Raw genomic sequence first — 26,113 nt, 5'->3', positions numbered from 1 at the left:
TTCACTTTCTTGTAGAGTAGATACTGACATCCTTTTTTTTTTTTTTTTTTTTTTGAGGTAGGGTCTCACTCTATTGCCCAGGCTGGAGTGCAGTGGCACAGTCACAGCTCACTGCAACCTTGATCTCCTGGGCTTAAGTGATCCTTCCACTTCAGCCTCTCATATAGCTAGGGCTACAGACACATGCCACCACACCTGGCTGTTTTTTTTTTTTTTTTTTTTAGAGATGGGGTCTTGCTATGCTGCCCAAGCTGATCTTGACTTCCTGGCCTCAAGTGATCCTCCTGCCTTAGCCTCCCCAAGAACTGGGATTACAGGCATGGGCCACTCACTGTGCCTGGCCCTGAAATCCTTATTTTAGAGACAAGGAGACTGAAGTTCGCAGAGACAGAGCAATTAAGAAGTGCCTGTTGTGGTGGAAAAACAACAGGCTTTGGAATTGGATCAACCTGGGTTCAAGTTCTAGCTTTGCTAGGTAGTAGCTGTGCGTTTGGAAGCCTTGCCTTAACTCTCTGAGCCTCTCTTTTCTTCTTCACAAAATAAGAATCATAACTTCAGCCCTGCCAGATACTGTGCTTTTTCATCACATTTGTGGACAGAGGGGCTCCTAGGGCCCACCATCAGCAACCTCGTGGTTTTTGCCTTTTTGTACAGAGAGGGAGATGTTGAATGAAGTGTTTGGCCCAGAGAAAGTTGGAAGTATTAGGGGAACTGAGAATCTGATACAAAGCACATTGTACAGTTGGTTCTTTCCACTTTACAATGATATAACATTTGGGAATGGAATTTTAAAAAGGAAAAAAGTAAAAGAAAACCCTCCATGGTTGAGTGCTTCAAAGGCAGTGAACTCACACTGTGGTCCTTAAAGAGTGACAGAGGGGGAGGGGAACTTGGCCTTCCTTCATCCCTCCCGCTTCTCCCCAGTCTGGTCCCCAAATCAGCTTTCCCCACACATGTTAGCAATACCCGCTGCAGCCAAATGCATTAGCATCATTTGTCCTCGAGACAGTGGGGATGACGAGGGCTTTTATGGCTCTAATTAATCCAGCAGTAGAAAAAGGAAGGCTTTATAAGCCAAGTGCATATTAATGTTGAGGTTAATACTATTAAATTCAGTATTAATCATAAGTTGCAGGACTCCTTGGTTGGCTGCACGTAAAAGCAGTCCTTGCCGTTCTCCCTTGCAAAACTGTGAGCATCACAGGGAAGAGGTTTTGCTCCTGTGGTTCAGAGCTGTGACTACAGTTGTAGTCCTTTCCCTGGCGCCTAGAGGGTGTTCGATAACTGCTTGTGAACTCTTTGAACAGTGAGGCTAACAAGTTTGTCCTAGACCTCAAGAAGGAAGACAAGTCAGTTGCTCTTTTTACAAACTCCTTAAAGGCAGAGACTGTATCTTTATAGCAGATGCCTCTGGGGCCATGCCATATCCTCTTGGCCCATGGCTATTTCAGCTGCAGCTGTGGTGAGCAGCTCTGTGCACACTCAGGCTCACTTTGTGCTGCCAGTGACCTCAGATGCACACTTGCACTTTCTGCCTCACAGCCTTATGAGAGATTGAAGGAGCTCTGTAGGCCTGTGTGCAAGTACAACTTTAAAAAAGTGTGGGGAAATTATACTCCTGGGTGAGGGACTTGATATGGTTTGGCTGTGTCCCCAACCAAATCTCATCTTGAATTGTAGTTCCCATAATCCCCATGTGTCATAGGAGGGACCCTGGTGGGAGGTAATTGAATCATGGGGGAAGGTTTTACCCGTGCTGTTCTCATGATAGTGAATAATTCTCAGGAGATCTGACGGTTTTATAAAGGGCAGTTCCCCTGCACAAGCTCTCTTGCCTGCCACCACATAAGACATGCCTTTGCTCCTCCTTTGCTTTCCACCATGATGTTGAGGCCTCCCCAGCCATGTGGAACTGTGAGTTCATTAAACGTCTTTTTCTTACAAATTACCCAGTCTCAGATATGTCTTTAATTGCAGCATGAGAATAGACTAAAACAGGACTCAACCAATGGGAATCAGGAATTGGTAGATAAGTGCCCCATCTCCCCGACTTCCAGCCAAACAATTCTGGGGGGTATCTTGTTCCCTCCTTAAAAGGGTCTTGCAGAATTAGGTCCCATCATGTACAGCAGCAAACTTGAATATACACCTTTATATTGACTTTTTCTCTTCCCTGTCTTACTCTGCCCTTTACCCCACACCTGCTCCCTGGAATCACCTCCCAAATAAACCTTCTGCACCCAAGCCATTGTTCTTAAGCTCTGCTTTCCAGGGAATTCAAACAAAAGTGTTCTTTATGCTTGTGCTCCCAGCCATCAGCTCAGTTTGCAGCACACAGCAGATACATTCACTCACTATATAAATATTTATGGAAAACCTGCTGTGTACAGACATCATTCTAAGTGAACAAATTCTCTTACTCACAGGGCTTACAGCAGGGGATACAGGCAATATATCAATCCATCAATATATGAGAGACAGTGATAAATTTTGTAAAGATAAATGGGTAAAGAGGGTAAAGGGTGATAGTGGATGCTCCTGTAGACCGAGTGGCCAGAGAAGGCCTTTCTGAGCAAGTGACACTTGAGCAAGGATTTGGGAAAGGAGAGGGAGTAAGCCATACAACGACAAGGGAAGAAGGCTCCATGGAAACCACAGGTGCAAAAGCCCTGTGGTGGGAGTATGTTAGGCATGTTAGAGGAGGAGGAAGAATGTCTGCATGGCTGGAATGAGTGAGTGAGGAAAGGAGCCCAGGAAGTGAGGAAGAAGGGGCTGGAGGAAGCAGGACACTGGAGATACCCCATAAATTCTTGTTAATTAGTAGTCTTTGTATCCCTCACCCTAGGCAGCGTTTTATGATAGGAAAGGCTCAGGTTTTGGAGTCTGACAGCTTTGAATTTGAATTCCAGCCTTCTTATTTAGATGCAGTATGACTTTGGACTACTTGATTTAGATCTGTGAGCATTATTTTTTCATTTATAAAATGGCAATCATAAAACATACCTCATAGGATTTGTATCTGAGAGGACTCCTGATTGCAAGGAACAGAAAACAAATGGAAAGTTGCAAAAATGCAAAAATACTAACTCATGTATCTGAAATACCCAAGGGTAGATCTAGCCCTCAGACACAACTGGGTCCAGGGCTTCAAATAATGTCATCAGGACTTGGTTGATGTCTATACCTGGAGTTAGTCTGACTGATTAAGCCTAGGTCACTTGTCTTTTTGGCCTTTGACATGAAATGTCTGGCCATCGATCACATGCCAGTCTCTGAAGGATAAAAGGGGCCTTAGCTCTACCTAAATTGTTTAGACTGAGATTGGGGGAGAGCTGGTTGCCCAAAGGAAAACTCAGGTGCTATTGGTAGAAAGAGGCATGCTTTTATAGCCAGTCAAACCGACAGATGTCCACTAGAGGGCAGGCATGAGGATGAGCCTGAAGTCTCAGCACGATGCCTGGCACACAGAAACTCTCAGTAGGTATTTGCTAGATCACTATTCCCTGTTTTTGGAGCCCTTATCTTTACGTCATTTCCTCCTTTCCTGTATTATTTGTGTCCTATTTACTCCTGAAAGGTTGTGCAGGAGGCAGCCTGGCTATCCCAAGAGAGAGTTCTAATGCTAGGTGCTGATGTTGAGTAAATGGGAGCAGATCCAGGCTTCAACCACTGAAGTTCAGTTTCACAGGATTCAGTAAATAGCTGTGTCATCAGCCCTATGCTGGATACCAGTAACACAAGGGTGACCAAAACAGAATTCCCACCCCAGGCATCTCGCAGTCTGGAGGGAAATGTGTAGTAGGAAAGGCACAGACTTTGGATGCTGAATGTCCTGACTTCAGCCTTTACTCTGACATTCCTAGGTAGATTTTTGTGAGAAAGTTATTTACAGATGAAACTGTTTCCTCATCTGCAAAAGCACAATTCACTGAATTCATTAGGTTTTATCGAATTTTAAGCAAGATGGATTGTTTTGAATATTTAACCAAGACAATATAAGTAAAAATGTCTAGCGTTGTTGATGCCATGTAATAAAAGCCAAATAACATTTTTATTTCCTCTCTTTTTGCTTCCTTTCTTTCTTTGTTTCTTATTTCATTCCTTCCTTCCTTCCAAAATGTCTTCTTTTTGCAAAAAAACAGGAAGATTTTAGGGAGTTAGATATGATGTAATGCACCTAAAAGCGACTGAGCGTGATAACTAAAAATTTTGCCATCAGACAAATTATTCAGACCTGAGGGAGCAGGGGTGAGGGGAGCACTAATATTTGTAAGCTATTCATGTATCAGACATATTATAAATATTCTCTTAGTCCTCACCTGACTCTCTGAAATTGATAGGATCATCTTTTTAGATGAAGAAGCAGTCTCTGAGAGTTTAATCATCCATCTCTACATAATATAGTTCATAAGCCGTAGGTCTGGCTTCAAAACTAGGTGTCATCTGCTCCCCAAAACCCACTCTCTTTCCACTACCTCCTACTGCCATTACAATAAAGGTGAGGATCTCTACACACTGCTTCTTCAGATTTAAAATAACACCATGTTTCAGAAGAAACAAACCAGCTGCAGCTGATAGGTGTGAGGCCCTTAAAGATGCATTTTGTCCCTGACAAGTTCTCATAATGAATTTCTACAGTTGCCCAAGTAAAGGAAATGCAGAGAGAGCTGTGCTTCTCCCTGGGCACCATGACAAAGAGCATCTGCAGGTTAGAGAGGCCAGGCCCAGAGTGACGACTCCTAAATCCTCTTGGTGTTTCCCGAAAAGAGAGTGGATCCCTGAGCTGGGGACCTTTCTCCTCACCTGGGCTAAAAAACTTGCCGTCCCCACCCCCACATCCCCCCACTCCCACTGCTCCTTCCATTCTGGAATTTCTTTGCTGCTTTTCTCCCAAACTGTTTTCAATTTGCTCTTGTGGCCGGCTTTGACGGTGACCTCAACTCATTCAGAAGCAAGAGGGTGAGGGGAGAAAGAGAGAGAGAGAGGGGAAACAAGGAGGAGGATTGAGGGACTGCTGAAAGGAGAGGGAGGGGGAATTGAGGAATAGGGGGTGGGGCCTCTAGAAAAATTGATCCATGCTTTGTTGGGTTGATTCTGAAGCTGCAGCAGAATCATGATTAGCATTTTCTGTGGAAGGTAATGACAGCAAGGCTAGAGTCTGAGTGGATAAAGAAATGTGTGGGGGTCTGGCCCCAGCCCACTCGGGTTACAGCCCCAGAAGAGCTGTAATGGGGAACAGTCACATTCCTGTACAGCGACTCCCAACTCCCTATCTGTTTTCAAGGAAAGAAAAACAGGAAAAGAATGTTAGAGACTTGGACGAACTTGGGCGAGGCAGAAGCAGCAGCCTGGGTTCTAGGAGGGTTCTACCATAAGACCCTAACAAAGTACTAGGGAGGAGGGAGCAGAGGCCTCCCAGGTAGAGTGGCCTAGTGGAAGGTGCGTGGGACTCAGATGCAAGCCAGTGGGGCTTGATTCTGGATTCTGCCCCTGAGTAGCTACAAATCCTTGAATTAAGTTGTAGCATTCCCAAGCCTCTGTATTTCTATCAGAGAATACAGCACAGTTCTGGAATTCAAACACTTTAAGCAATAAAACTTTAAAACCAACTTTTATGAACAGTTTTGTAAAAAACTAAATAAAAGCATGGACCACTAGTATATAAAATAGATCAAACTAGAGTTGATCTAGTTGAAGGTTAGTGTGAGTATATGGAAGACTGGCCCCAATCTCTCTCCTCTTAGTGTTCATCCTTGCCCCTGGAGTTCTCTATGTTATAATCTGCAAACCACTGTTAAAATATATGACATATTAGAAACATACTAAACTCCTATCTCTTGGAGACTTTGTGTCTTTCTCAGAAATTCCAGGCTTAAGAAGATGGCAAGGTGGAACCATGTACCTAGCACAGTGTCTGGTGCGTAGTAATTGCCCAGGGACTGTATATCACATTCATGTTGAATAAAGTGGTCAGAAATTGGGGAGGAAGGGCTCCTGTGTTAGCTTTGAGAGATTTTAAATTCTCAGTGATTTTATCTCATAAGTTGGCTGGTACAAGTTATCTCTGAGACTCCAGGAGTCAAGACACCAAGTTTTTGTTCCAAATCTCCTCCTGTTGAGTGTATGGGCATGGACCTGTCACTGTCCTTCTCTGAGCTTCAGTTTTGTCACCTGTAAAAGGAGAAGCTTGGATAAAAAGATATCTTTAAGAGTCCTTATCTCTACTCTCTTATGTTGAAAACAAGAATAAGAAAAACAAGGCTGTTCACAGTGGCTCATGCCTGTAATCCCAGCACTTTGGGAGGCTGAGGCAGGCAGATCACCTGAGGTCAGGAGTTCAAGATCAGAATGGCCAACATGGTGAAACCCTGTCTCTACTGAAAATACAAAAATTAGCCAGGCATGGTGGTGGGCGCCTATAATCCCAGCTACTCAGGAGGCTGAGGCAGGAGAATGGCTTGAACCTGGGAGGTGGGAGTTGCAGTGAGCCGAGATCATGCCACTGCACTCCAGCCTGGGCAACAGAGAAAGATTCTTTCTCAAAAAAAAAAAAAAAGAGTAAGAAAAACAAAAACAGTGATAGTTGATACACATTTTAAGCTCTTACTGTGTTCCAGTATACAGTATTTTATATGATGTTTGCAACTCTCTAAGTTAGATACTATTATTCTCCTCATTTTACATATAAGAATATAGATGTACAGTGTTAAGGGGCTTGTCCAAGACAAGCAGTAAGTGGAGTACTAGGATTTAATCTTAGGCAATGTAAACTTAAAGCCCAGGCTCTTAACCACTGCTCTGTATATTATTGCTCATTCAATTGTGTGGTTGCCAGATGCAGAGTATGTTAGATTGTGGAACTACAACACATGTGTTGAATTGCATCGATTTGCATTTGTGCATAGAGAAGCCCCCATGCCTTTCTTAGTACCCCCTCCACTGGGTGAGGAAGAACACTGGGGGATTACTTCATTCACCTGTCTTCATCTAAATTGCATTTAAACCTTCTGAAATCCAGTGCCAAAAAAAGCAATCTTACAATTTACTTTATAGGTTTGTTCTTGTATTTAACAGCCCTTCCTGTTGTCAGATTACAAGCTGTAGAAGGTCAGGGACCATTTCTTTTATTGTCTCATTCCTCAAGCTAAGAGTGTGGCGGGAATTCAATTGCAAATTGAATAGCATTGAGAAACCTCCCTTTCTAATACTATCATTTTCAAACTTTCTCTAGGAGGCAGCATAGTATAAAAGAAAAGGTATGTCTTTGGAACTGAAAAAATAGGGGTTCTAATCTCAGCTATCTTCCTTTTTAACTGCAATATTAACCTCAGCTTTACCATGGGGAAGATAAAATCTAACTTGTTAGATTGCTGTGAGGATTAAATGGAAAAAAGAAAAATATGTGCTAGATGTCAGTTGCCTTCCTTTTAACTTTTTCATTTGAAGATGATTATATTCATACAGTTGCGACTAGAACTGGGCACTAAATATCCTTATAATGATCTTGGTATGACTAGTTATACTGCATATACTGCAGGTGAGCCAGTTCCTTCACTTGAATTAAACCTGCAAACCTTAGAATTTTTCAGAGCGTAGAATCATGCCAGTCTTACTGACCTGACATGTTTATGGGGCTTGTATCCATGGTCCCAATTATTCTGAAATTCATGGAACTATCTGGAAAGCTATTCCCATTTGAAAATGAATATCAGCCATCTTTTCATCTCAAGACAGGTAATTAACACAGGCCACAAACATGCTGAGTTCCTTCATTGATATGGTTTGCCTGTACCCTCACCCAAATCTCATCTTGAATTGTAGTTCCCATAATCCCCATGTGTCCTGGGAGGGACCTCGTGGGAGTCAATTAGATTATGGGGGCGGTTACCCCATGCTGTTCTCGTGATAGTAAGTGAGCTCTCATGAGATCTGATGATTTTGTAAGGGGCTACTTCCCCCTTCCCTGGGCACTCATTCTCTCTCCTGCGAAGAGAGAAGAGGTGCCCTGTGAAGAGGTGCCTTCCGCCATGATTGTAATTTTCCTGAGGCCCCTCTAGCCATGCAGAACTGTGAGTCAATTAAGCCTCTTTTCTTTATGAGTTACCCAGTCTCAAGTATTTTTTCATAGCAACGTGATAATGACGAATACACTCATGAAGATCCAACTCTTTCATTGGCTATCTGGAAACAAATTGAAAAGCAGACAGACATGGATCCAAGCTCAAAGAAAACAAACACATGTAGCCAGACTTGGAATCCTGAGAACCCAAGTGAAATAAGACCCTCACTCCATCTAGTGAATAATCCCATGTCTTTTCTCTCCCCTACCCTCACCCTCACCACCAGTCCCCCTACTTTTTTTTTTTTTTTTAACTTTTTATCGCATACATTGCTCTGGAATTTGTGATTTTTTTGAAATGGACATATTGTTAGTTTCTGGTTGTACTATGAAAGAAACTGATATAAGAGGCCTACAGAAGAAATGTGGGATGCCAAAATTTATGCTGAATAAAAGATTCATTCACGTCTTCATTTTCCAGACAAACCTCTGGTTCTAGGCATCTTTGTTTCTTTCTAGACACTTGGCTTTACTCTGTAGACTCCAAATGCATGAGAGTGCTGTTAACTCCTTGTAACAAAAAGAAAAATGGAGACATTGAGAAGTTTAAGGACTTACAGCCCATGGTGGAATTAGTACTCAGTCTCAGGTCTGTCTTGCAGTAGCAGCTGAAATTGCCTGTTGCCAACACTACCCTGATTTAGACACTTGATCCAAAATCTAGCATCTACATGTCAAGTCTATGAACCATACATTGTCTTTGTGAAAAATAGAAACCAAAAAACAGTACCCATCAAGACCTGCTCTATTGGACTATAGGAGCAAATACCTTCTAGAATTGCTGTTCGGCTGAATCCCAGGGCCATCTGGCCAATTCAGTCAGATAAGTCTTGCAAGATTCACTTGTGAGATGAAGAATGAAACTCTTCTTTTTAAAACTGTTTTTCTTTAAGAATGAAACTTTTGGGCCAGGCACAGTGGCTCATGCCTATAATCTCAGCACTTTGGGAGGCCAAGGCTCAGGAGTTTGAGACCAGCCTGGGCAACAGGGTAAGACCCCATCTCTACAAAGAATACAAAAGTCAGCTGGGTGTGGTGGTGCATGCCTGTAGTCCCAGCTATTTGGGAAGCTGAGGTGGGAGGACCTCTTGAGCCTGCGGGGCAGAGGCTGCAATGAGCCGAGGTTGCACCACTGCACTCCAGACTTGGCAACAGAATGAGAACCTGTCTCAAAAAAATTAAAATTAAAATTAAAAAATAAATAAATAAATAAAATAAAGAATGAAACTTTTCTTTGAAAGACCAACAGGAAGTGATCTGTATATTCTGCTCAACCAGTTCCTTGGTAGAGAAGCACCCCCAGGCTGCTCTGAGTCCTAGTCTTCTGAAACATGAGCCAACACTATTGTTCTTTTATGGTTTCATGACATTGTCTTGTTCTTAATCCCAGGTAGAGAGGATGTAATGGAGCTGGCATCCTTTTCTGGTTTATTAGTGGGGCTGTACATGAATAGAGCTCTGAGGAACTCTCTATCAGGCATGAAGAAAAGAAGAAAACAACAGTTGAGAGGCCTCATATCATTTTATACTATGTGGTACAAAAATAACTCATATGTCAGTTTTTTTCCTAGATCATCCAATTTTAGAATTGGAGGGGAACTTAGAGGCCATTTAGTCTGGCCCATTTACTTTATCTATTTTTAAGTAATTTTTATTGATATTTTTATGGGTTGCAAAAGCAATATATGTTTATTGAAGATAATTTTTAAAATAGAGATAAGCAAAAATAAGATAGAAAAAGTGCCCATTATGTTACTCTCCAGACAGTCCTTCTTAAACATTTGTTTTTATTTTCTTCCTTCTGTTTTTAAATGCATGTGCATATAAAATTTCTACAAAAATGAGATTATTTTGTAATAGTGTAACCTGATTTTTAACTTCACATTATGTCATAAATATCCTTTTATATTCTTTCACAGATTATTTTTAATGACTATAAAATAGCCTATTGCATCATTGAACTCAATTGATATAGCCATTTCTATATAGTTGGACATTTAGCTGTTTCTACATTCTTGCTAGTATAAATAGTACTGCGATGTTTATCCTTATAACTTAATTTTTGTTCATATCTGCATTTTTATTTTATTTTTTTCAAGAATCCTAACAATGATTCTAGCACCTTCACCACGCAGAGAAAACTAAAGCACAAAAAATGAGGATTTAGTTGCCCAAGACTATACAGCAAATTCTCAACAGAACTAAGACTAGATCCCAAGAGTCTAGATGTTCAGTTATTCTTTCTAGTTTTCTTTACTTCCTAGACTTCTTTATTAGTTCTATTTCTAGTAAACTTCCACTACTTCTTAAAATCCAATGGTTAGATTTAAAGTAAATTAAAGAAGTGATGGAGTTTGAGGATCACAAGTATGTGGCACATAGTCTCCCATTGTTCCATCCTGTACATGGTGAACGTTCCATGGTGAAGGTTCCATGACCTTCATCACTAATCAATCACAGAACTCTTTCCTCCTTAGCTGGTCTCTGTCCATCTCACTATAACACTCCATGAATCCAATACCCATGCCTAACAGTGGCAATTTGACATGAAAATTATTTTACGTCTTTAGTCCAGTTCCTTCATTATACAAAGAAGGAAAATGCAGTTCTAAGAAAGAAGAGCTTTGCTCAAGGAGTTAACAGGGAGTGAATGACAGTGACAAGGCCAGAATAGTTACAGAAAAAGAAAAAAGCATAATATCCTTGCTACCTTTTCATGAATTTTTATTACACAACATAATTTACCTCATTTGAGCCTTGCTACAATCTTATAAAGGTAGGTATTAGTGTTTCCACTTTATGGATGAAAAAATTGCGCATAAATATGAACAAAGAGTCATCAAGGCTAAATACAAATCTGTGTCATTTTCGTATCTTTTGCTTTTTCTATCCATTATTTTTCTTGATAATGGTATCCAGACATTTGATAGGTTTGGATGACAGCAAAAACGTCTGCTCACTATGGCCTGAGCTGGGGAGTTCATCTTTCTTTTTCTCCCTCCAGGAGAATTCCTGAGTTTTGCTGATGACTTACTCTCTGGCCTGGGCACATCTTGTGTAGCAGCTGGTCGAAGCCATGGAGAGGTCCCTGAAGTCAGTATCTACTCAGTCATCTTCAAGTGTCTGGAGCCCGACGGTCTCTACAAGTAAGATGTGTTGGGTGTGTGGGGATCATGAGGCAGACAGGATGATTTTAAGCCTAAGAGGAATGGCATGAGTTATTCTGTGCAGGCCAGCCAAATGTTTTATTAGCTAGCCTGTATGTGCAACTTGAGATTCTAAGGTTTAGAAGTGTCCATTTGAGAAGTATGCCACAATGGATCACAGAATCACACCAGGTGAGTACTGAAGTGCCCAGAGAGGCCAGAAATTTAAAACCATTGCTTCTACTGATTAGAAATCTGTAGCTCAGAGAGAGAATAGGGCTTACTCAAGAGCACAGATCAAGTTATCAAGGATGGTTGGGTCAGGAATCTCTGCCTAGTGGTCTTTTACCTCTTGTATCCTTTCTTTTCTTTAAATATATTAGTATATCTGATCTATAGACACATACAGACTGAAATATGCATACTGAGATATATATGCTGATATATATAAAATGTATACTTTTTTATTAATAGATCCAGCCAGGCTTTTAAAAATAGTGCAATTATCACTCCTTTGTAGAGTTCATTGGAGTCACTGCATTCAAACTTCTGGAGATGCAAGAGACAGTCACTCTGAGCTTCATTTGTTAGCCTGGAAGACAAAAGGAGCTCATTTGTTACTTTTTATTTCCTACCTCAATGAGTGTTGTTTTTAGATCTAGATGCAGCCATCATAAGCTATAACATAGAGCTTTATAGACCACCTCTCCTTATGTACCCTAATTATGGAACGATAGGCCACCTCCCTTATCAAGTTAGAAAGCTGAAGTTGTTACGAAGTTGAGCTTTATTCACCAGTTATTCAACTCATTTATTTATTACTGTATTTAGACACTCAGGGATTCATTCACTCGTCCATTTAACTATCTGTCTACCCAAACATTCATCTATTTTCCATTCATCCCTCCCTCTTGCCCTTCTTTCCTCTTTCCCTCCATCCATTCATCTCTTCATCCGTCTATCTATTCACCTGCTCTTATATTCCTTCATTACATTAATTTATTCATTCATCAATTACTTCATTCACATATTCATTTACTCATTCATAACTGATTTACTTATTCACTAGACATTTGCTGAGTATTTCTTGTGTTTTGGTCCTGTGCTAAGCACTGTGGATATAAATGAGACTAAGACAGAAGTCCTATCCTCAGATAACATAACCTAATAATTGTAAGAAAGGCCACAGACTATGGATTCAAATCTGGCTTTGACATTTTTAGTTATGTGACTTTAGGTAAGTTGCTTTACCCCTATAAGTCTCTTATAAAGCCTTTGTAAAACAAATAATAAAACCCACCTTGTAGAGTTGTGTGATAATTAAACAAGAAACACCCTGGCTTGGTATCTCCAAGCATGTGTGCAATAAGTGTTAGTCCTTCCACAATCTGTGAACCTTGCTTACTTCAAAGCACAACCCATCTTCCCCTTCCTCTCCCTCCCTCTTCCTCACCCTTTTGAACACTTGATATATTCAGGCTCCTTGGTAACAACCAATGTGTTGGGTCACCAAACTCAAGAATATCACCAAAAGCTGGCAATTGAGTCTTCTGCCCCTGGCTCTGCAACTGACTATCTCTGAGATGTTGGGACCCAAGCTTTATCTTAAGTCACTTGGGGGGCAGTGAATGCTCTAGGAATGGAACGTTCAAAGTAAATATGCAATTCCACGTCTTCCAGTGGGACATCTGGGCAAATTTTACTAAGGTTTTAGGATGTACCTTAGGCCTTAAAGAATGACCACCATCCTCATGGTGAGTGGTGGGACTGGGATCTGACTTTGAGAGCACAACTCTACACACTCTTTATCAGGAAGCACTCACCAGCACCTTGGGCTCTGGGACATCTGCATGTGTGAGGTGAAACACAAGTATGTGACTACATTAGGAGCAATTAAGTCCTCTCTAACTCTGAAAACTATAATTCTGTGAAGAAAGTGAATGGCATTTTCAAAAGATTTTCTGATAGATGGCTTCCAGTTTCTCCCCTCCTTAGGGTTATAGACTGAAGGCACACAGACCTGGATTCAAATCCTGACCCTGTGCTTTATCAGCTCTGTGACACTGAGTGAGCTGCCCAGCCCTCTGAGCCTCCAATTCCTTCTCTTTGAAAATGTGGATAATATGGTGTTTGGCCCATAGGGACCCCAGGAGGACTTGATGGGATCATGGACAAAAGCTCTCTAGTGATGAGGTTCCAGTAGAAGCCTAAGAAGTGTTAGCTATTATCAATGTTGCTGTTGTTGCCCTTGTGATAATTTCAACTTTCTCCCATCCATCCACCAAATGATAGGAGATATAGCATCTAGCAGGGAAGGACAGAATCCTGTCGGGTGATTCCTATTCACTAAAACAGAAGTAACCCTGTCTCTGGGTGATGCTGTAGGGGCTTGAGGTCAGCTGGGCTGGAATCCTGCAGCCCCATTATGTAGACAGCAATGAAATGTTTTATGGAATCCTGAAAGCAATTAACACTGAGGGCTGACAAATCAGCTGACATTCTTTAAAAGTGATGAACACTTTCCTTTGCCCCTTCTTTTCCTCACTGCCTGACACCACCCCTCCTTTCCACCTCTTAAAGTATGGAACATTCTTTCTTCCTCTGTCCTGGAAATGTGCTTGTCAGGAGCTTGTCATCTCTAACTCTGAACACTTCTCTATTTTATTTATGTATTTTTGAAATGGATGATGTTAATGGCCCTGGGATCCGGGCCGCTCTGACCAGGAACCAGGGTGTTGTTTGGAACAGTCTTTTATCCCATTGGCGGCTCTCCTCCCAAGGAGTCTGACCAGCTCGGTCTGGAGTTTTAAAATAGTTCCAGTGTCAGTTCTTGGGGATTCTCATTTTCTGCTTGCTCGTTTTTTACCCAAATTCTTCTTCCTCTTGAGCCAAGAAGACTGTGTGCGGCAGTAGAAATAGCACAGGCCTTGGGGACAGGCAGGGCTGGGTGTGAACCCTGATACTGCCTCATGCTCATAACCTGCCCTGAGGCAGGTTTTTCACTGCTCTATGAGACAATTTCTACCTCTGGAAAAGGAGGCTGGTGATTGTCCCTATCTCAAAGGGTTGTAGGGAAGAGGGTTGACTTTGAAAACTCCACAAACAAGGCTTACCTGAATTATTGGCATGTAGGCAGCCTGCAGGACGTGTTAGCGACTTTCTTCTTCTCCCCTGACTCTTCTTCTCAGTTGCTGGTTATCAGTGTCTTTTCTAAGCACAGCTCTGGAGGAACTGGTCCTTATCAGGCAAGTTGGGGTCCCACTATCTTTGGAAGGAACGACCATCCATAATCCTTTTGGGAGAAATGGAATGAGAGGAGAGGATTGAGGTAGAGGAGAGAGGTCTCAGAAGGGACCAAGTTTTAGTTAAGCACAGTCAGACACCAAATTCTGCACCCATGCTTTTAAAGGATTCAGGTGGCAGGAGAGTGGAGGACTAGTCTCTCCACCAGGGAATCTGGGCTTATGCCCTGCTACTACTTCTGCCTCTGGGACCTTGGATTAAGTGTTCAGATTCCTTCCCTGTTCTGCAGTGTCAGCATCTTTAAAATCAAGGTGCATGATATCCTAGCTCATGAGTTCTGTCATGGGATTTATTTTCATCCCCTCTCCTTCTGAGTTCCTGCCCTTCCAGCTTTTCTACCTCTCTCACGTCTGTTTTGCACTACTGTGCCTCTCTGCGTCTCTGCCTGTTTCTCTTTGTCTTTTATTCCCTCTCTGTGTAAGTATTTTCTGTATGACTTCCTGTCTTTGTCTGTCTGTCATTCTCCCTACCATTCCTGTTTTGTCTTTTTATTCATTATTTTAATTTCTGTTGCTGTGAGTGTATCTCAGTTTCTTGGTCCTATTTTTTACTTGAATTTTGGCCTCTCTCCCTCTCTCTGGCCCCACTCCAACCCCAACTCCCTCTTTCCACCCCACCTAAGAAGGCAAATTTTTTCTGTAAAAAATTTTACATGTAAAATTTGCACAGTGCCACAGGGTAAGACCAATTGAAGGAGTGAAAGTCAAGGCTGATTTTCTGTCCTAAGCTCACCCTGGTGTAACAAAACAGAAACATCAGCACCCGTGCCTTGTTTAAATTGAATTTCCTTGTTTATTTCATTTGTTTTGCTTTTGAATGAAAACAAACAAGAGCAGCAGAGGGAGAGGGTCCCAGGAAGGTCTGACAGCAGGGCCAGCTCCTGCTGCCGTGGGTGGGTTGTTGGAATCAAGGGGTGACCCTGAGCAGGAGTCTCCACTCAGGGCCAATGGCTCAGGCCTGGCTGGGCATCCATGGTCCCTGCCCTTGCCTGGCCAAAGGCCCAGACACCCTTCTTGTAGCTGCTTTCCAATTTCCTATTACCCAAGGTAATTAGCATCTGTCTTGTCTTGGCTGCCTTGCCTTTCTCTAATTGTGGAAGGCTGCCAAAGGGTCCTCAGCAAGCATGCCAGCAGCAGCCAGGCCTGATTCCTGGGGTGGGGGATGCATTCCCACACATTCAGCGGCTTGCCCCAGACCCGCCCTCACCTCCCTGGCTTCAGCTCTATGAAAGGAATGCCAAGGGAGCCTGGGGACCATAGCCAAGTGCCAACATCCATGGTGGGAACAGAGGCTTAGGCCAGAGGCTCTATCTTAGCGGGGTGGGTAGAGTTGGAAGAGTAGAAGAAAAAGCAAAGCCCCGGAGAAGGGAGGGCATTGCGAAAAAAAGCCTGAGGTTGGGAGTCCGACCGCAAGTTTCACATTTGCTCTCAGTGGTGCATTGGGTCTGTTCTTCCCCCTCCTCTGTTCTTAGTGTTATTTGTGACATGGAAAGGTTAAGTTCAGTGAGCCTGGAGGCCTGCACACTGAGGCAGGAATGGAGACTCCAAACAGAGGTTCTGATGCCCAGTGCCACCAGGACTTTCTGGATAATACTGCTGGTAATAATAATATTTTATTGAGTATTCACTATGTGCCAGGAACCATTCTAAGGTATGTGTACTATCTCATTCAATTCTCATGATAAACCTAGAGATAGGGTAGTGTTTTTTTTGTTTGTTTGTTTTGTTTTGTTTTGTTTTGAGACGGAGTCTTGCTCTGTCGCCCAGGCTGGAGTGCAGTGGCGCAATCTTGGCTCACTGCAAGCTCCGCCTCCTGGGTTCACGCCATTGTCCTGCCTCAGCCTCCTGAGTAGTTGGGACTACAGGCACCCGCCACCACGCCCAGCTAATATTTTGTGTCTTCAGTAGAGACGGGGTTTCACCATGTTAGCCAGGATGGTCTCGATCTCTTTACCTTGTGATCCGCCTGCCTCGGCCTCCCAAAGTGCTGGGATTACAGGCGTGAGCCACCATGCCTGGCTGGGTAGTGTTATTTTTAGCCTCTCCCATTTCACAGGTGGGAAAGCTAGGGCTTAAGGGAGTGATCATTTTCCCCAATGTCACATAATGAGAAGGGGTAGAGCTCAGATTCATACCCAAGCTGATTCTTAATGCCCACCTGCTCCTCTCCTCCCCTCCTCCCATGTGCTGTTCAAAGCACCTGGTGAAGTGTGAGTGGAAGAGAACTTCCTAACTGCAAATGACACTGTTTGCAATGGAAAGAATACCAGGCTTGGGGGCCGAAGACTCAGATCACAGCCTATAGATGGGAGGTGGGGGTACTTCACACCTCATCCTTCTCATTCCTAAAATGGAGATAATCAGTCTCATCCATAAAATGGAGATAATTTGTCATACCTCCCCCAAATTAAATTGGATAGTAGATGGAAATTTGCTTCAACATTTTCATAAGATTGTGTACACGTGTGAAGGGTTATCAGTGCCACTCTATGTTTTTCAAAAAGCAGCAACAGGAAAGGCAATAGACTTTGTGAATCTGCATCCCGTACCACTACTACCACATGCACATAATTTTAAATTAGGCCTATGAAATCAGACACAGGTGGGTTTTTACCCACTGTGTGGCCTTGAGCAAGTTTCTTCACCTCTCTGTTTGAGATTTTTTGTTTCATTTTGATTTTTTTGAGACAAAGTCTGGCTCTGTCACTGAGGTTCTGGAGGGCAGTGGTGCAATAACAGCTCACTGCAGCCTCAATCTCCCAGGCTCAAGCCATCCTCCCACCTCAGCCTCCTGAGTAACTGGTACTACAGGCATGTGCCATTATATCCAGCTAATTTTTGTATCTTTTGTAGAGATGGGATTTTGCCATGTTGCCCAGGCTGGTCTCGAACTCAAGCCATTTACCTGCCTCGGCCTCCCAAAGTGCTGAGATTACAGGCATGTGCAACCATGCCCAGCCTACTTCAGTTTTTTATCTGTAAAATTGAATCATAATAGGATCTGTTTCATAGGGTTATGAGGATACAATGAACTAAAATATGTAAAGAGGACAAGATAATGTCTAGCTCATTGTCAGTGCTTACCAAATGGCAGCAGGAGGAGGAGTAACCACTGTGACTACTATTTGTGATGACAGACATTACCTAAGCAGTCACACGTGGGATGGCCTCTGCTGACACCATATGTTCACAGCCTTCCAGCAGGTTGGCGTTCTTCTCCCACACTGGCCCCTACCCACCACTCTGCAGGCACGCTTGCTAGAGTGCGCCAGTCTCTTCCTTCCTCAAGGTCTTTGCCTCTACTGTTCTCTTTCCCTGGGATGTCCTTCCCTTGGCTCTTTCCATGTGTGTTTCCTTATTCTCCTTCAGGTCCATGATTAGATGTTGCCTCTTTAGAGATGCCTTCCTTTGCCACTTTTATCTACCTGCCTGTCATGCACACAGACACACAAAGCCATGGTACTCACTAATACTGTAATGATTTAGTCTCTCTTACTTGTTTCTGTCCATCTTTTCTCACTAGAAGGACACTGGACCAGGGTCTGTGTCTGCCTTGTTCATCCTCTATCCCTGGTACCTAGAACAGTAACTGACACTAATTAAGAATCTAATAAATATTTGTTGAATTATTTGAACAAATTTTCAAGTCAATGTGGAAATTCTGTAGACACTGACTTCTCCCCTTCACTCATGTAAAATTTCCTACTCACTTTCTCACCAAATATTCAGGAGACACCCACTATGTGCCAGGCTGTGGTCCAGTACTATATCTCTACATCTGTCTCTAGGTTTCTATGTTTCTATTTCTATCTTTCTCTGTCTGCTTTCCTCTCTTGGCTCCCTCCTTCTTTCCACTTCTCTCTCTCCCTCCTTCCCTTCCTTTCCCTTCCTCCCTTCCTTCCCCACTTCCTCCCTTTCTTCCTTCTTTCTTTCCTTCCTTCCTTTCTTCCCCCATCCTTCCTTCCTTGCTTCCTTCCCTCTCTCTCTTTTCCTTTCTTTCTTATAAACCTTATTTAATCTAATCCTCAAAACAACTCTGTAAGGTAGTTGCTACTATTCTCACCTAACAGATAAGGCAACTAAGGCACAGAGAGGTTAGGTAACTTGACTACAGCCACAAAGCTAGTAAGTAGAGGCGGATTTCCAACCAGTTTATCTCCACTGCCTGAACTGAAAATTGCCATGCTGAATTATGAGAAGAGTTGGGCATATAGAAATGACAGGGGTCAGAGTGGAAGCTGCGGGCAGGGATCTTTTATACAAAGATCCATGCCCAAATTGGTTGGAAACAATATGGAAAACACACTTTTAGTTTTCACACAAAAGCTACATGGCTACCGTTGAATTTCAAACTTTGTCCCTTCCCCACAGTCCTCACAGCACTATACACACAGTCGTATGTGGGGTCTGCATGAGGACCCCTGCTCCTCCTTAGGGATGGACTCCCATTGTCATTTGTGCGATGCCCTTGATTTCCCAGCTCTCATCTGCCGAGCTGTTTCCCAGCACTGTCAGACTCCCATGTGCCTCAGCAAACAAGTCCAGGCTCCTGGCCCAACAATCCTATTCCAAAAGCCCAGGGGGCTGAGAGCCTTGGATGGAGCATTGCTGGCCTGTCCACCACCCTCAGGACACCACCTCTCCTGGGCACAGCCTGGGAAGCACATCACAGAGGCAGCCAGGGCCACCACCATGGATACTATAATTATATATTAGATGAAATCCCAATGTTTCCCTTTATTTACATTCCTACCCTACCCTCTTCATTTCCTTTCTTCGTGCCAAAAATCAGCACAGAATTTACTGGAAACAGCATGAAAGTCATCAGGAGCCCTCCAGGGCTTGCTTTCAAAAGTGCTTGTCCAGATGATAGGAGGTGAGATTACTGAGGGTCATCCTGTCTCTGGCCCTCAGCAGCTATGGGGCCTTTGGCAAGCGGTTTCCGCTTTGGAGGCCTTCGTTTCTCCATTAGTAGAAGAGGGTTTGAAAGGGGCCATCTCAAATGAACTTTTCATGAATTCAGAGGCTGTGCCTTTCTCTTTTTTTTTTCTTTTTTTGAGACACAGTCTCCTTCTGTCACCCAGGCTGGAGTCACCCAGGCTGGAGTGCAGTGGTGCAATCTCAGCTCATTGCAGCCTCTGCCTCCCGGGTTCAAGCGATTCTTCTGCTTCAGCCTCCTGAGTAGCTGGGACTACAGGCACGTGCCACTGTGCCCAGCTAATTTTTGTATTTTTAGTAGAGATGGGGTTTCACCATATTGGCCAGGCTGGTTCGAACTCCTGACCTCGTGATCCACCTGTCTTGGCCTCCCAAGTGCTGGGATTACATGTGTGAGCCACTGCGCCCAGCCCGAGGCTGTGCATTTCAAAAGATGATGGGGGCAAGGAGACAGACCCCAGCCCCTGGCAACTGGGGAGGCAAGGGTCTAGTCCAGGTGAAAGAATTTCATTCAGCTTAAGGTCAGATATTTCTGCTTTCTCTTAGCATCAGTGACCCAACCTGCTCAGTGGGCCTGTCGGGCCACATCCTAGATAGGACCCTGAAGGGATTTTCAGCTCCTGTGAGAAGGGAGCAAAGAGGAAACCCTTCCATGCTGACCAGAGACCTAGGCTGCAGCCCAGGGTTTATCCAGGGCACACCAGGGAAAGAATCCAGGAGAGGCTTGATAGGGTGTTTGTGCTGCTCTGTTCTGGCTTTTTCTTCCCACTGTGAACTTTTATTTCCTTATTTCATTTCATTCCTCCTTTCCTCCCTCCATTCTTCATTTTCTTCCCTGGCTCTCTTCCTTCCTTCCTTCCTTCCTTCCCCCCCTTCCTCCCCCACTCCCCCCTCCTTTCTTTCCTTCCTTCTTTCCTTCCTTCCTTCCTTCCTTTTCTTTCTCCCTTTCTCCCTCCCCTTCCCTCCTCCTTCCCTTCCTTCCTGTATCCCTCCCTCCCTTCCTTTCTCCCTCCCTCCCCCCTCCCTCTCTTTCTTCCTTTCTGTTTCCCTGCTTCCTCTCCCATATTTGTAACATATCTCCTTTGCTTTCTCCTTTTGTTCTTTTTTTGACTGTTTCTGCCTGAACTTTTATTTCCCCCTCTGCCCTCTGTTTCTTCTCTTCTTTCTTATTCTGTCTTTCTTGGTCATGGACACTACTTCCCTCTCCGTGTCACCCTGGCTTCCTGTCCATCTGTCTCTGTCTTTTTCTTTTCTTTCATTTTTTTTCTGATTAGGGATCTCACTTTGTTGCCCAGGCTGGTCTTGAACTTCAGAGCTCAAGCCATCCACCTGCCTCGGTCTCCCAAAGTACTGGGATTACAGGCGTGAGCCACCGTGCCTGGCCTGTCTCTGTCTTTTTGTGTCTGTGTGTACCTCTCTTCTACTTGCTCTCTCTGTGTCTTTACCCCTGTCTCTTTCTCCTTTTCTTATCACTTCTCAGTCCCTGTCTTGCTCAGCCCTAGGGTCTCTCTTCTTTTATCCTCCTGTGCATTTTTCTCTCCACTTTCCTCCTCCGACACCCCACAGCCCACACCAGCCTAAGTACAAGGATCTCTGCCTATTATCTGATTCTGGGCTGAATGGCAATTTAGGTGTGGCCAAGGATCTCGGAGCTCAGTAGGGACAGGGGTGACTGATGTTCCCAAACTCGAGTGGAATGTGAACTTCCCTTGGCTGTGGTGTCCAGTTCTAATTGGTTAGGGGATGGGGGCAAGTGCGGCAGCCTGGCGACTCAATTCCATCTAACATCAGGTCGTACTGACCTCTCCAAAGTGCACAGTTGGGGCCTGGGAGAGGGGAGTAGCTGTCCTCAAGCCAGAAGCAAATACAGCCATGCATCCCAAGCCAAGAGAGACTTGTAGAGGAAAAATAACGCTGTTTTTCAGCCGACAGACAGTGAGGCTCCTAAAACCTGCTGGGGACTCTCAAGCAGGCTGTTTCTTTCCTCACACTGCGTCAAGATTCCATCCAGGAATGGGACACCAGCCAGGGTTCCAGAGGGACAGGGCACAGACTGCTCATGTGACCTCGTGGAGTGGGGAGGGGGTGGGAGCTGAGGCTGCGCTGGAGGGCTAAGCCTTGAATACTGAGCAGAGGAGCTGGGCTTTCTCCTGCAGGCAGAGGGGAGCCAGGAAGGGCACTGGAGGAGGGACAGGACATATCTTAACCTGTGTTTTGTGGTGACAACCCTGACCATGGTTTGGAGAACAGGCTGAGTTGAGTTGAGAGCCAGGAGGGCCATTTGATATTGATAAAAAGGGGAAGGATGGAGTCCACACACATTTGGGGACCAGCAAGTGTTGCTCTGATTAGCGAATGTGCTGGGCCAAAATGGAACAGCACAGTCTCAGGAAACATCTGGAAACAGCTTTTTCATAACTGACTACAGTGCACAGTGTTCAAGAAAAGCGCATATTTGTTGACTGTCTAGGAGGTGCCTCACAGTAAGGTAGGCACTTGTGCTGCAGAACTAACCAAACCAAAGTATTTGCCCTCGTGGAGCTCATATTCATGGTGATGAATACAGAGAAGGGACCAGGCTGTTACCTGACACTGTACATCATGCTCCAGGGACCGTGGGGACACCAAGGAAGAGCCACTAGCCCAGCCAGGGGAACTCTCCGCTGCAAGTCTTCTGAGGAAGTGAGAGGACGGATTGCAGTGGGTTGAACAGTGTCCCTGAAAAATTCACATCTACCTGAAACCTCGGGATGGGGCTTTATTTGGAAATCGTCTTTGCAGATGTATTTACTTAAGGATCAAGATGAGGTAATACTGGATTAAGTTAATTCCTTAATTCAATGAGTGATGTCACTCTAAGAAGACAGAGCAAAGAAGGCATGTGAAGACAGAGGCTGAGATTAGAGTGATGTCGCCTCAAGCCAAGGAACACCTCGGGCCATCCGAAGCTGAGAGTGGCAAGGAAGGATTCTTTCCAAGAGCCTTCAGAGGAAGCATGGCCCTGCGGATGCCATGATTTCGCACGTCTAGCCTGCAGAACTCTGAGAGAGTACACTTCTGTTGTTTTAAGCCACCAAATTTGTGGTGCCCTTTTAATAGTAGCCCTAAGAAACTAATGTGAGGGAAAAGAGGATTTGGGACAGAGGACAGACTGTGAGCAGGCTGGGGGACGAGAGACAACGCTGCAGCAGAGAGTGTAGCTGGAATGTGGAAGGCCAGGGAAAGTAGGAGATTTGGGGCTATGGAGGGAGGCAAGGACCTCATCAGCCAAGTTGGGCTCCATGAGGAGTATGGGGAAGCTTTCAGGGAGTTGGTGGGATGAATGAGCTTCATTGCTGCAGGAAAGAGTTGACTTGCAAGGGGAAGGCCAAGCATCTGAACAATGCCTAGAGGAGAGGAAGCAGGTCCCCGAGGCCCTAGAAATGATGACCATGAAGAACACTTGAGTGACCTTGAATGTTTATTCAAGTTAAGAAAAGACACAAAAGGGCGCACCCAATGTCTTCAACCCTCTGTAGAGCTGCACAGGGGTACAGGGCACAGATGTGTTCACTGTGACTCCAGAGAGCAGGACAGTGGTACAAGGCTATAAGGCAGATTGATTTTGGATCACCACAGGAAATGTTCTATTACTGGCCTTCAGTGGGCTGGCAGTCTCGGTGGGCAGTGACAGCCCCATGCTCAGGGCAGCAGGAAGCTGTTAGGGATGAGGCAAACTCTAAGCCATGCTTTGTAAGGAGGAACTTGCCAGTGATAGCAATGAGTCAGTGTGGCCAGATGCTTGATAATAGGGAGGAGTGAGGACTGCAGTAAATTAGGCATGGCACAGAGAATACTTAGTTCCAGCTGCTGGTTACCATTTGAGACTGCTGATTTGGTGTTAATACATCTTCCAAGCCAGAAATCTAGATGTTTATGTGAAACCTCCTAATTATTACATGCTGGCAACCAATTTAAAATTGGCCAAATAAACCAATTTTGTAGGTAACAACCTGCAGATCATTAATTTGGAAACTCTTATCTAGGTCACTTCTCTCAGTGTATAGATGAGGAAGCTGAGACCCCAAGAGACTCTGGCATCATAGTCAAGGCAGAGCCAGGAATGACACATGGGAATCCTGACTTCTGACTTCTGTCTTTTACCGGTAGGCTGTGACCATCACTTTCTACTTTAGGGTTCCTTGTCAGGAACAAAGTACCCAGTTAGTTCAACATAGGGAGAGGCTTCTGGAGTGGGATCACAAGCCCCACCTAGGCTGCATGCCCAGCTTTGCTGTCCATCCACCTGGGGCCTTGGGCAAAGAGCTTCATTTTTCTGATCCTCAGTTTCTTTTTCATTGCAATGAGGGGCTCAGATAGAGAAGTTCCTTTCTACTCTGATCATTTAAGACTCTAGGAATGAAATCAGGCTAGAGGCCAGGCTTCCTGACTTTTCCCTGCTCTCATTATCTTGGCTGTGGGTCCATCACTGCACATAAAGGGGCTGCCTTCCCCCTACTCCCACCTCCATCTGTGAAGGAGGTTGTGAGCAGTCTTGAGTCATCACTGGAAAGGTGTTAGTGGACTGCAGGGATCACCATTAATGATGTGTAGAGAGTCAGAGGTGAGACAGAATCCAGACTTCTGGCATTTTTCTTGCTGCTCTTTTCTCCTTTCCTCCAAAGACAGACCCCCATCCACCAACAACCCTATTCCACTTTCATATTTGAATCACAGTATAGTGAGACTTGCAAACACCACTGATCTAAACCCTCTCTCTTTATGGGAAAAACTAAAGCCCAAGGAGGAGATAGGGCTTGACCCAGGTCACCCAGACAGCCAGAGCAGAGCTGGGCTGAACCAGGGCTCTTCACCTCCACTATAGCCTACCTGCTGCTCTCTGGTACTAGATTCAAGCACCCATCTGCCCGTGATCCTCTTGGGTATCCAAGAGTCTACGATCATGGGGTTTTGAGTCAGACTATTCTAGGGTCATTTCAAATCTCAGACAGTTTCTGGCTGTACAAGATGCTTATTTCTCCTGGGTCTCAATTTCTCCATCTGTACAGTGAGGGTATTGCTATTTTCCATGTTAGAATTTTGTTGTGAAACAAATACACATGCAGAGCTCCCAAGCATAGGGTGTCCAGAACAATGTTAAACACATACCAAGTACATACAAGATCTTTCTTGAGTAGGTCTTTTTTTTTTATTATTTTTTTTATTATTTTTTTATTTTTTAGATAGAGTCTTACTCTGTCGCCCAGACTAGAGTGCAGTGGCACAATCTCAGCCCACTGCAACCTCCACCTCCTGGGTTCAAGCGATTCTCCTGCCTCAGCCTCCTGAGTAGCTGGGTTACAGGTGCCCACCAACACGCCCAGCTAATTTTTGTATTTTTAGTAGAGATGGCGTTTCGCCATATTGGCCCGGCTGGTCTTGAACTCCTGACGTCAGGTGATCTGTCCGCCTTGGCCTCCCAAAGTGCTGGGATTACAGGCATGAGCCACCGCGTCTGGCCTTGAGTAGGTCTTTATCTGCCAACTGAAATGATGACCTTGAAGGGGACTCATGCTTGGCTAATTGTCCTGCCCACTGTGCAGTTACTCACGTTTTTCTGTACCTGAGCATCTCCCAGAAGCCCTTTGGACATGGGATCTGGCTAGTTTGGATTGTTTTCCCCCATCATCTGACATAACAAGAGATGCCTTTCCTCCTTTTCTCTTTTTATTCTACTATTCCTTGAACCTATACGTAATTTGTTTTTCTTTATCATAAAGAATGAAAACTGTCTGTAATCTAAGATTAGAATAGGTTTTAGAAACCATGGTTTAGTTACCTATAAATCCATAACATATGGCCTGGCACTTAGTAGGTACTTAATTTAGCAAACATCAAAGATCGGTAATAGGTATTACAGGTTGAATGAATGAAGACAGTCTGTCATGTAAACAGTGTAGCTATCAGCCAAGGACATGGTTCCTGCCTCCCAGTCGTTGTCATCATGTACCATTTATCAAACTCTATTACATGCCATTCATTATGCAAAGTATTTTGGTCCACTAACTCTTTGAACCTTAATAATATAGTACCCTCTAAGGTAGATACTATCCCTATTTTACAGGCAAGGAAACTAAGATGGGAAGGCTTAATGGTTTGCCCAAGGTCATCTAATTAGTAAATGGCAGAACCATGATTCTTTTTTTTTTTTTTTTTTTTTTTTCAAGACAGAGTCTCACTCTGTTGCCCAGGCTGGAGTGCAGTGGCACAATCTCAGCTCACTGCAAACTCCACCTCCCGGGTTCAAGCGATTCTCCTGCCTCAGCCTCCTGAGTACCTGGGATTACAGGTGTGCCCCCCCCGCCGCCACCACCACCAACATGGCCAATTTTTTTTTGTATTTTTAGTAGAGACTGGGTTTTGCTATGTTGGCCAGGCTGGTCTTGAACTCCTGACCTCAAATGATCTGCCCACCTCAGCCTCCCAAGGTGCTGGGATTACAGGTATGAGCCACCACGCCTGGCCAGAACTATGATTGTAACACAAGCTGTCTAGCTCCAAAATCTGCACTTGTGTATTCTTATGCACTTCTCTCTTAGGCAGTGACCAAGCTGGAATTCAAAGTCTTA

The 26,113-nt window shown here is 44.2% G+C and overlaps 1 protein-coding gene across 5 annotated transcripts in view; it reads left to right on the top strand.

Moving 5' to 3' along the window:
* The window catches only part of ASTN2 (astrotactin 2), a 999,842-nt gene that overhangs the window by 923,241 nt on the left and 50,488 nt on the right, over nt 1-26,113 (top strand). For all 5 annotated transcript variants that reach the window (XM_054500794.2, XM_054500795.2, XM_054500792.2 and 2 more), the window contains one exon: nt 11,124-11,265. In XM_054500794.2, the coding sequence (XP_054356769.1) occupies nt 11,124-11,265 (142 nt within the window). The remainder of the gene's footprint in view (nt 1-11,123; nt 11,266-26,113) is intronic.

The sequence above is a fragment of the Pongo pygmaeus genome, chromosome 13, assembly GCF_028885625.2.
Source record: "Pongo pygmaeus isolate AG05252 chromosome 13, NHGRI_mPonPyg2-v2.0_pri, whole genome shotgun sequence".
NCBI classification, from domain to species: domain Eukaryota; kingdom Metazoa; phylum Chordata; class Mammalia; order Primates; family Hominidae; genus Pongo; species Pongo pygmaeus.
Note: the sequence above shows the minus strand (reverse complement) of the source record. Positions and strands in the feature narration are given on the sequence as shown.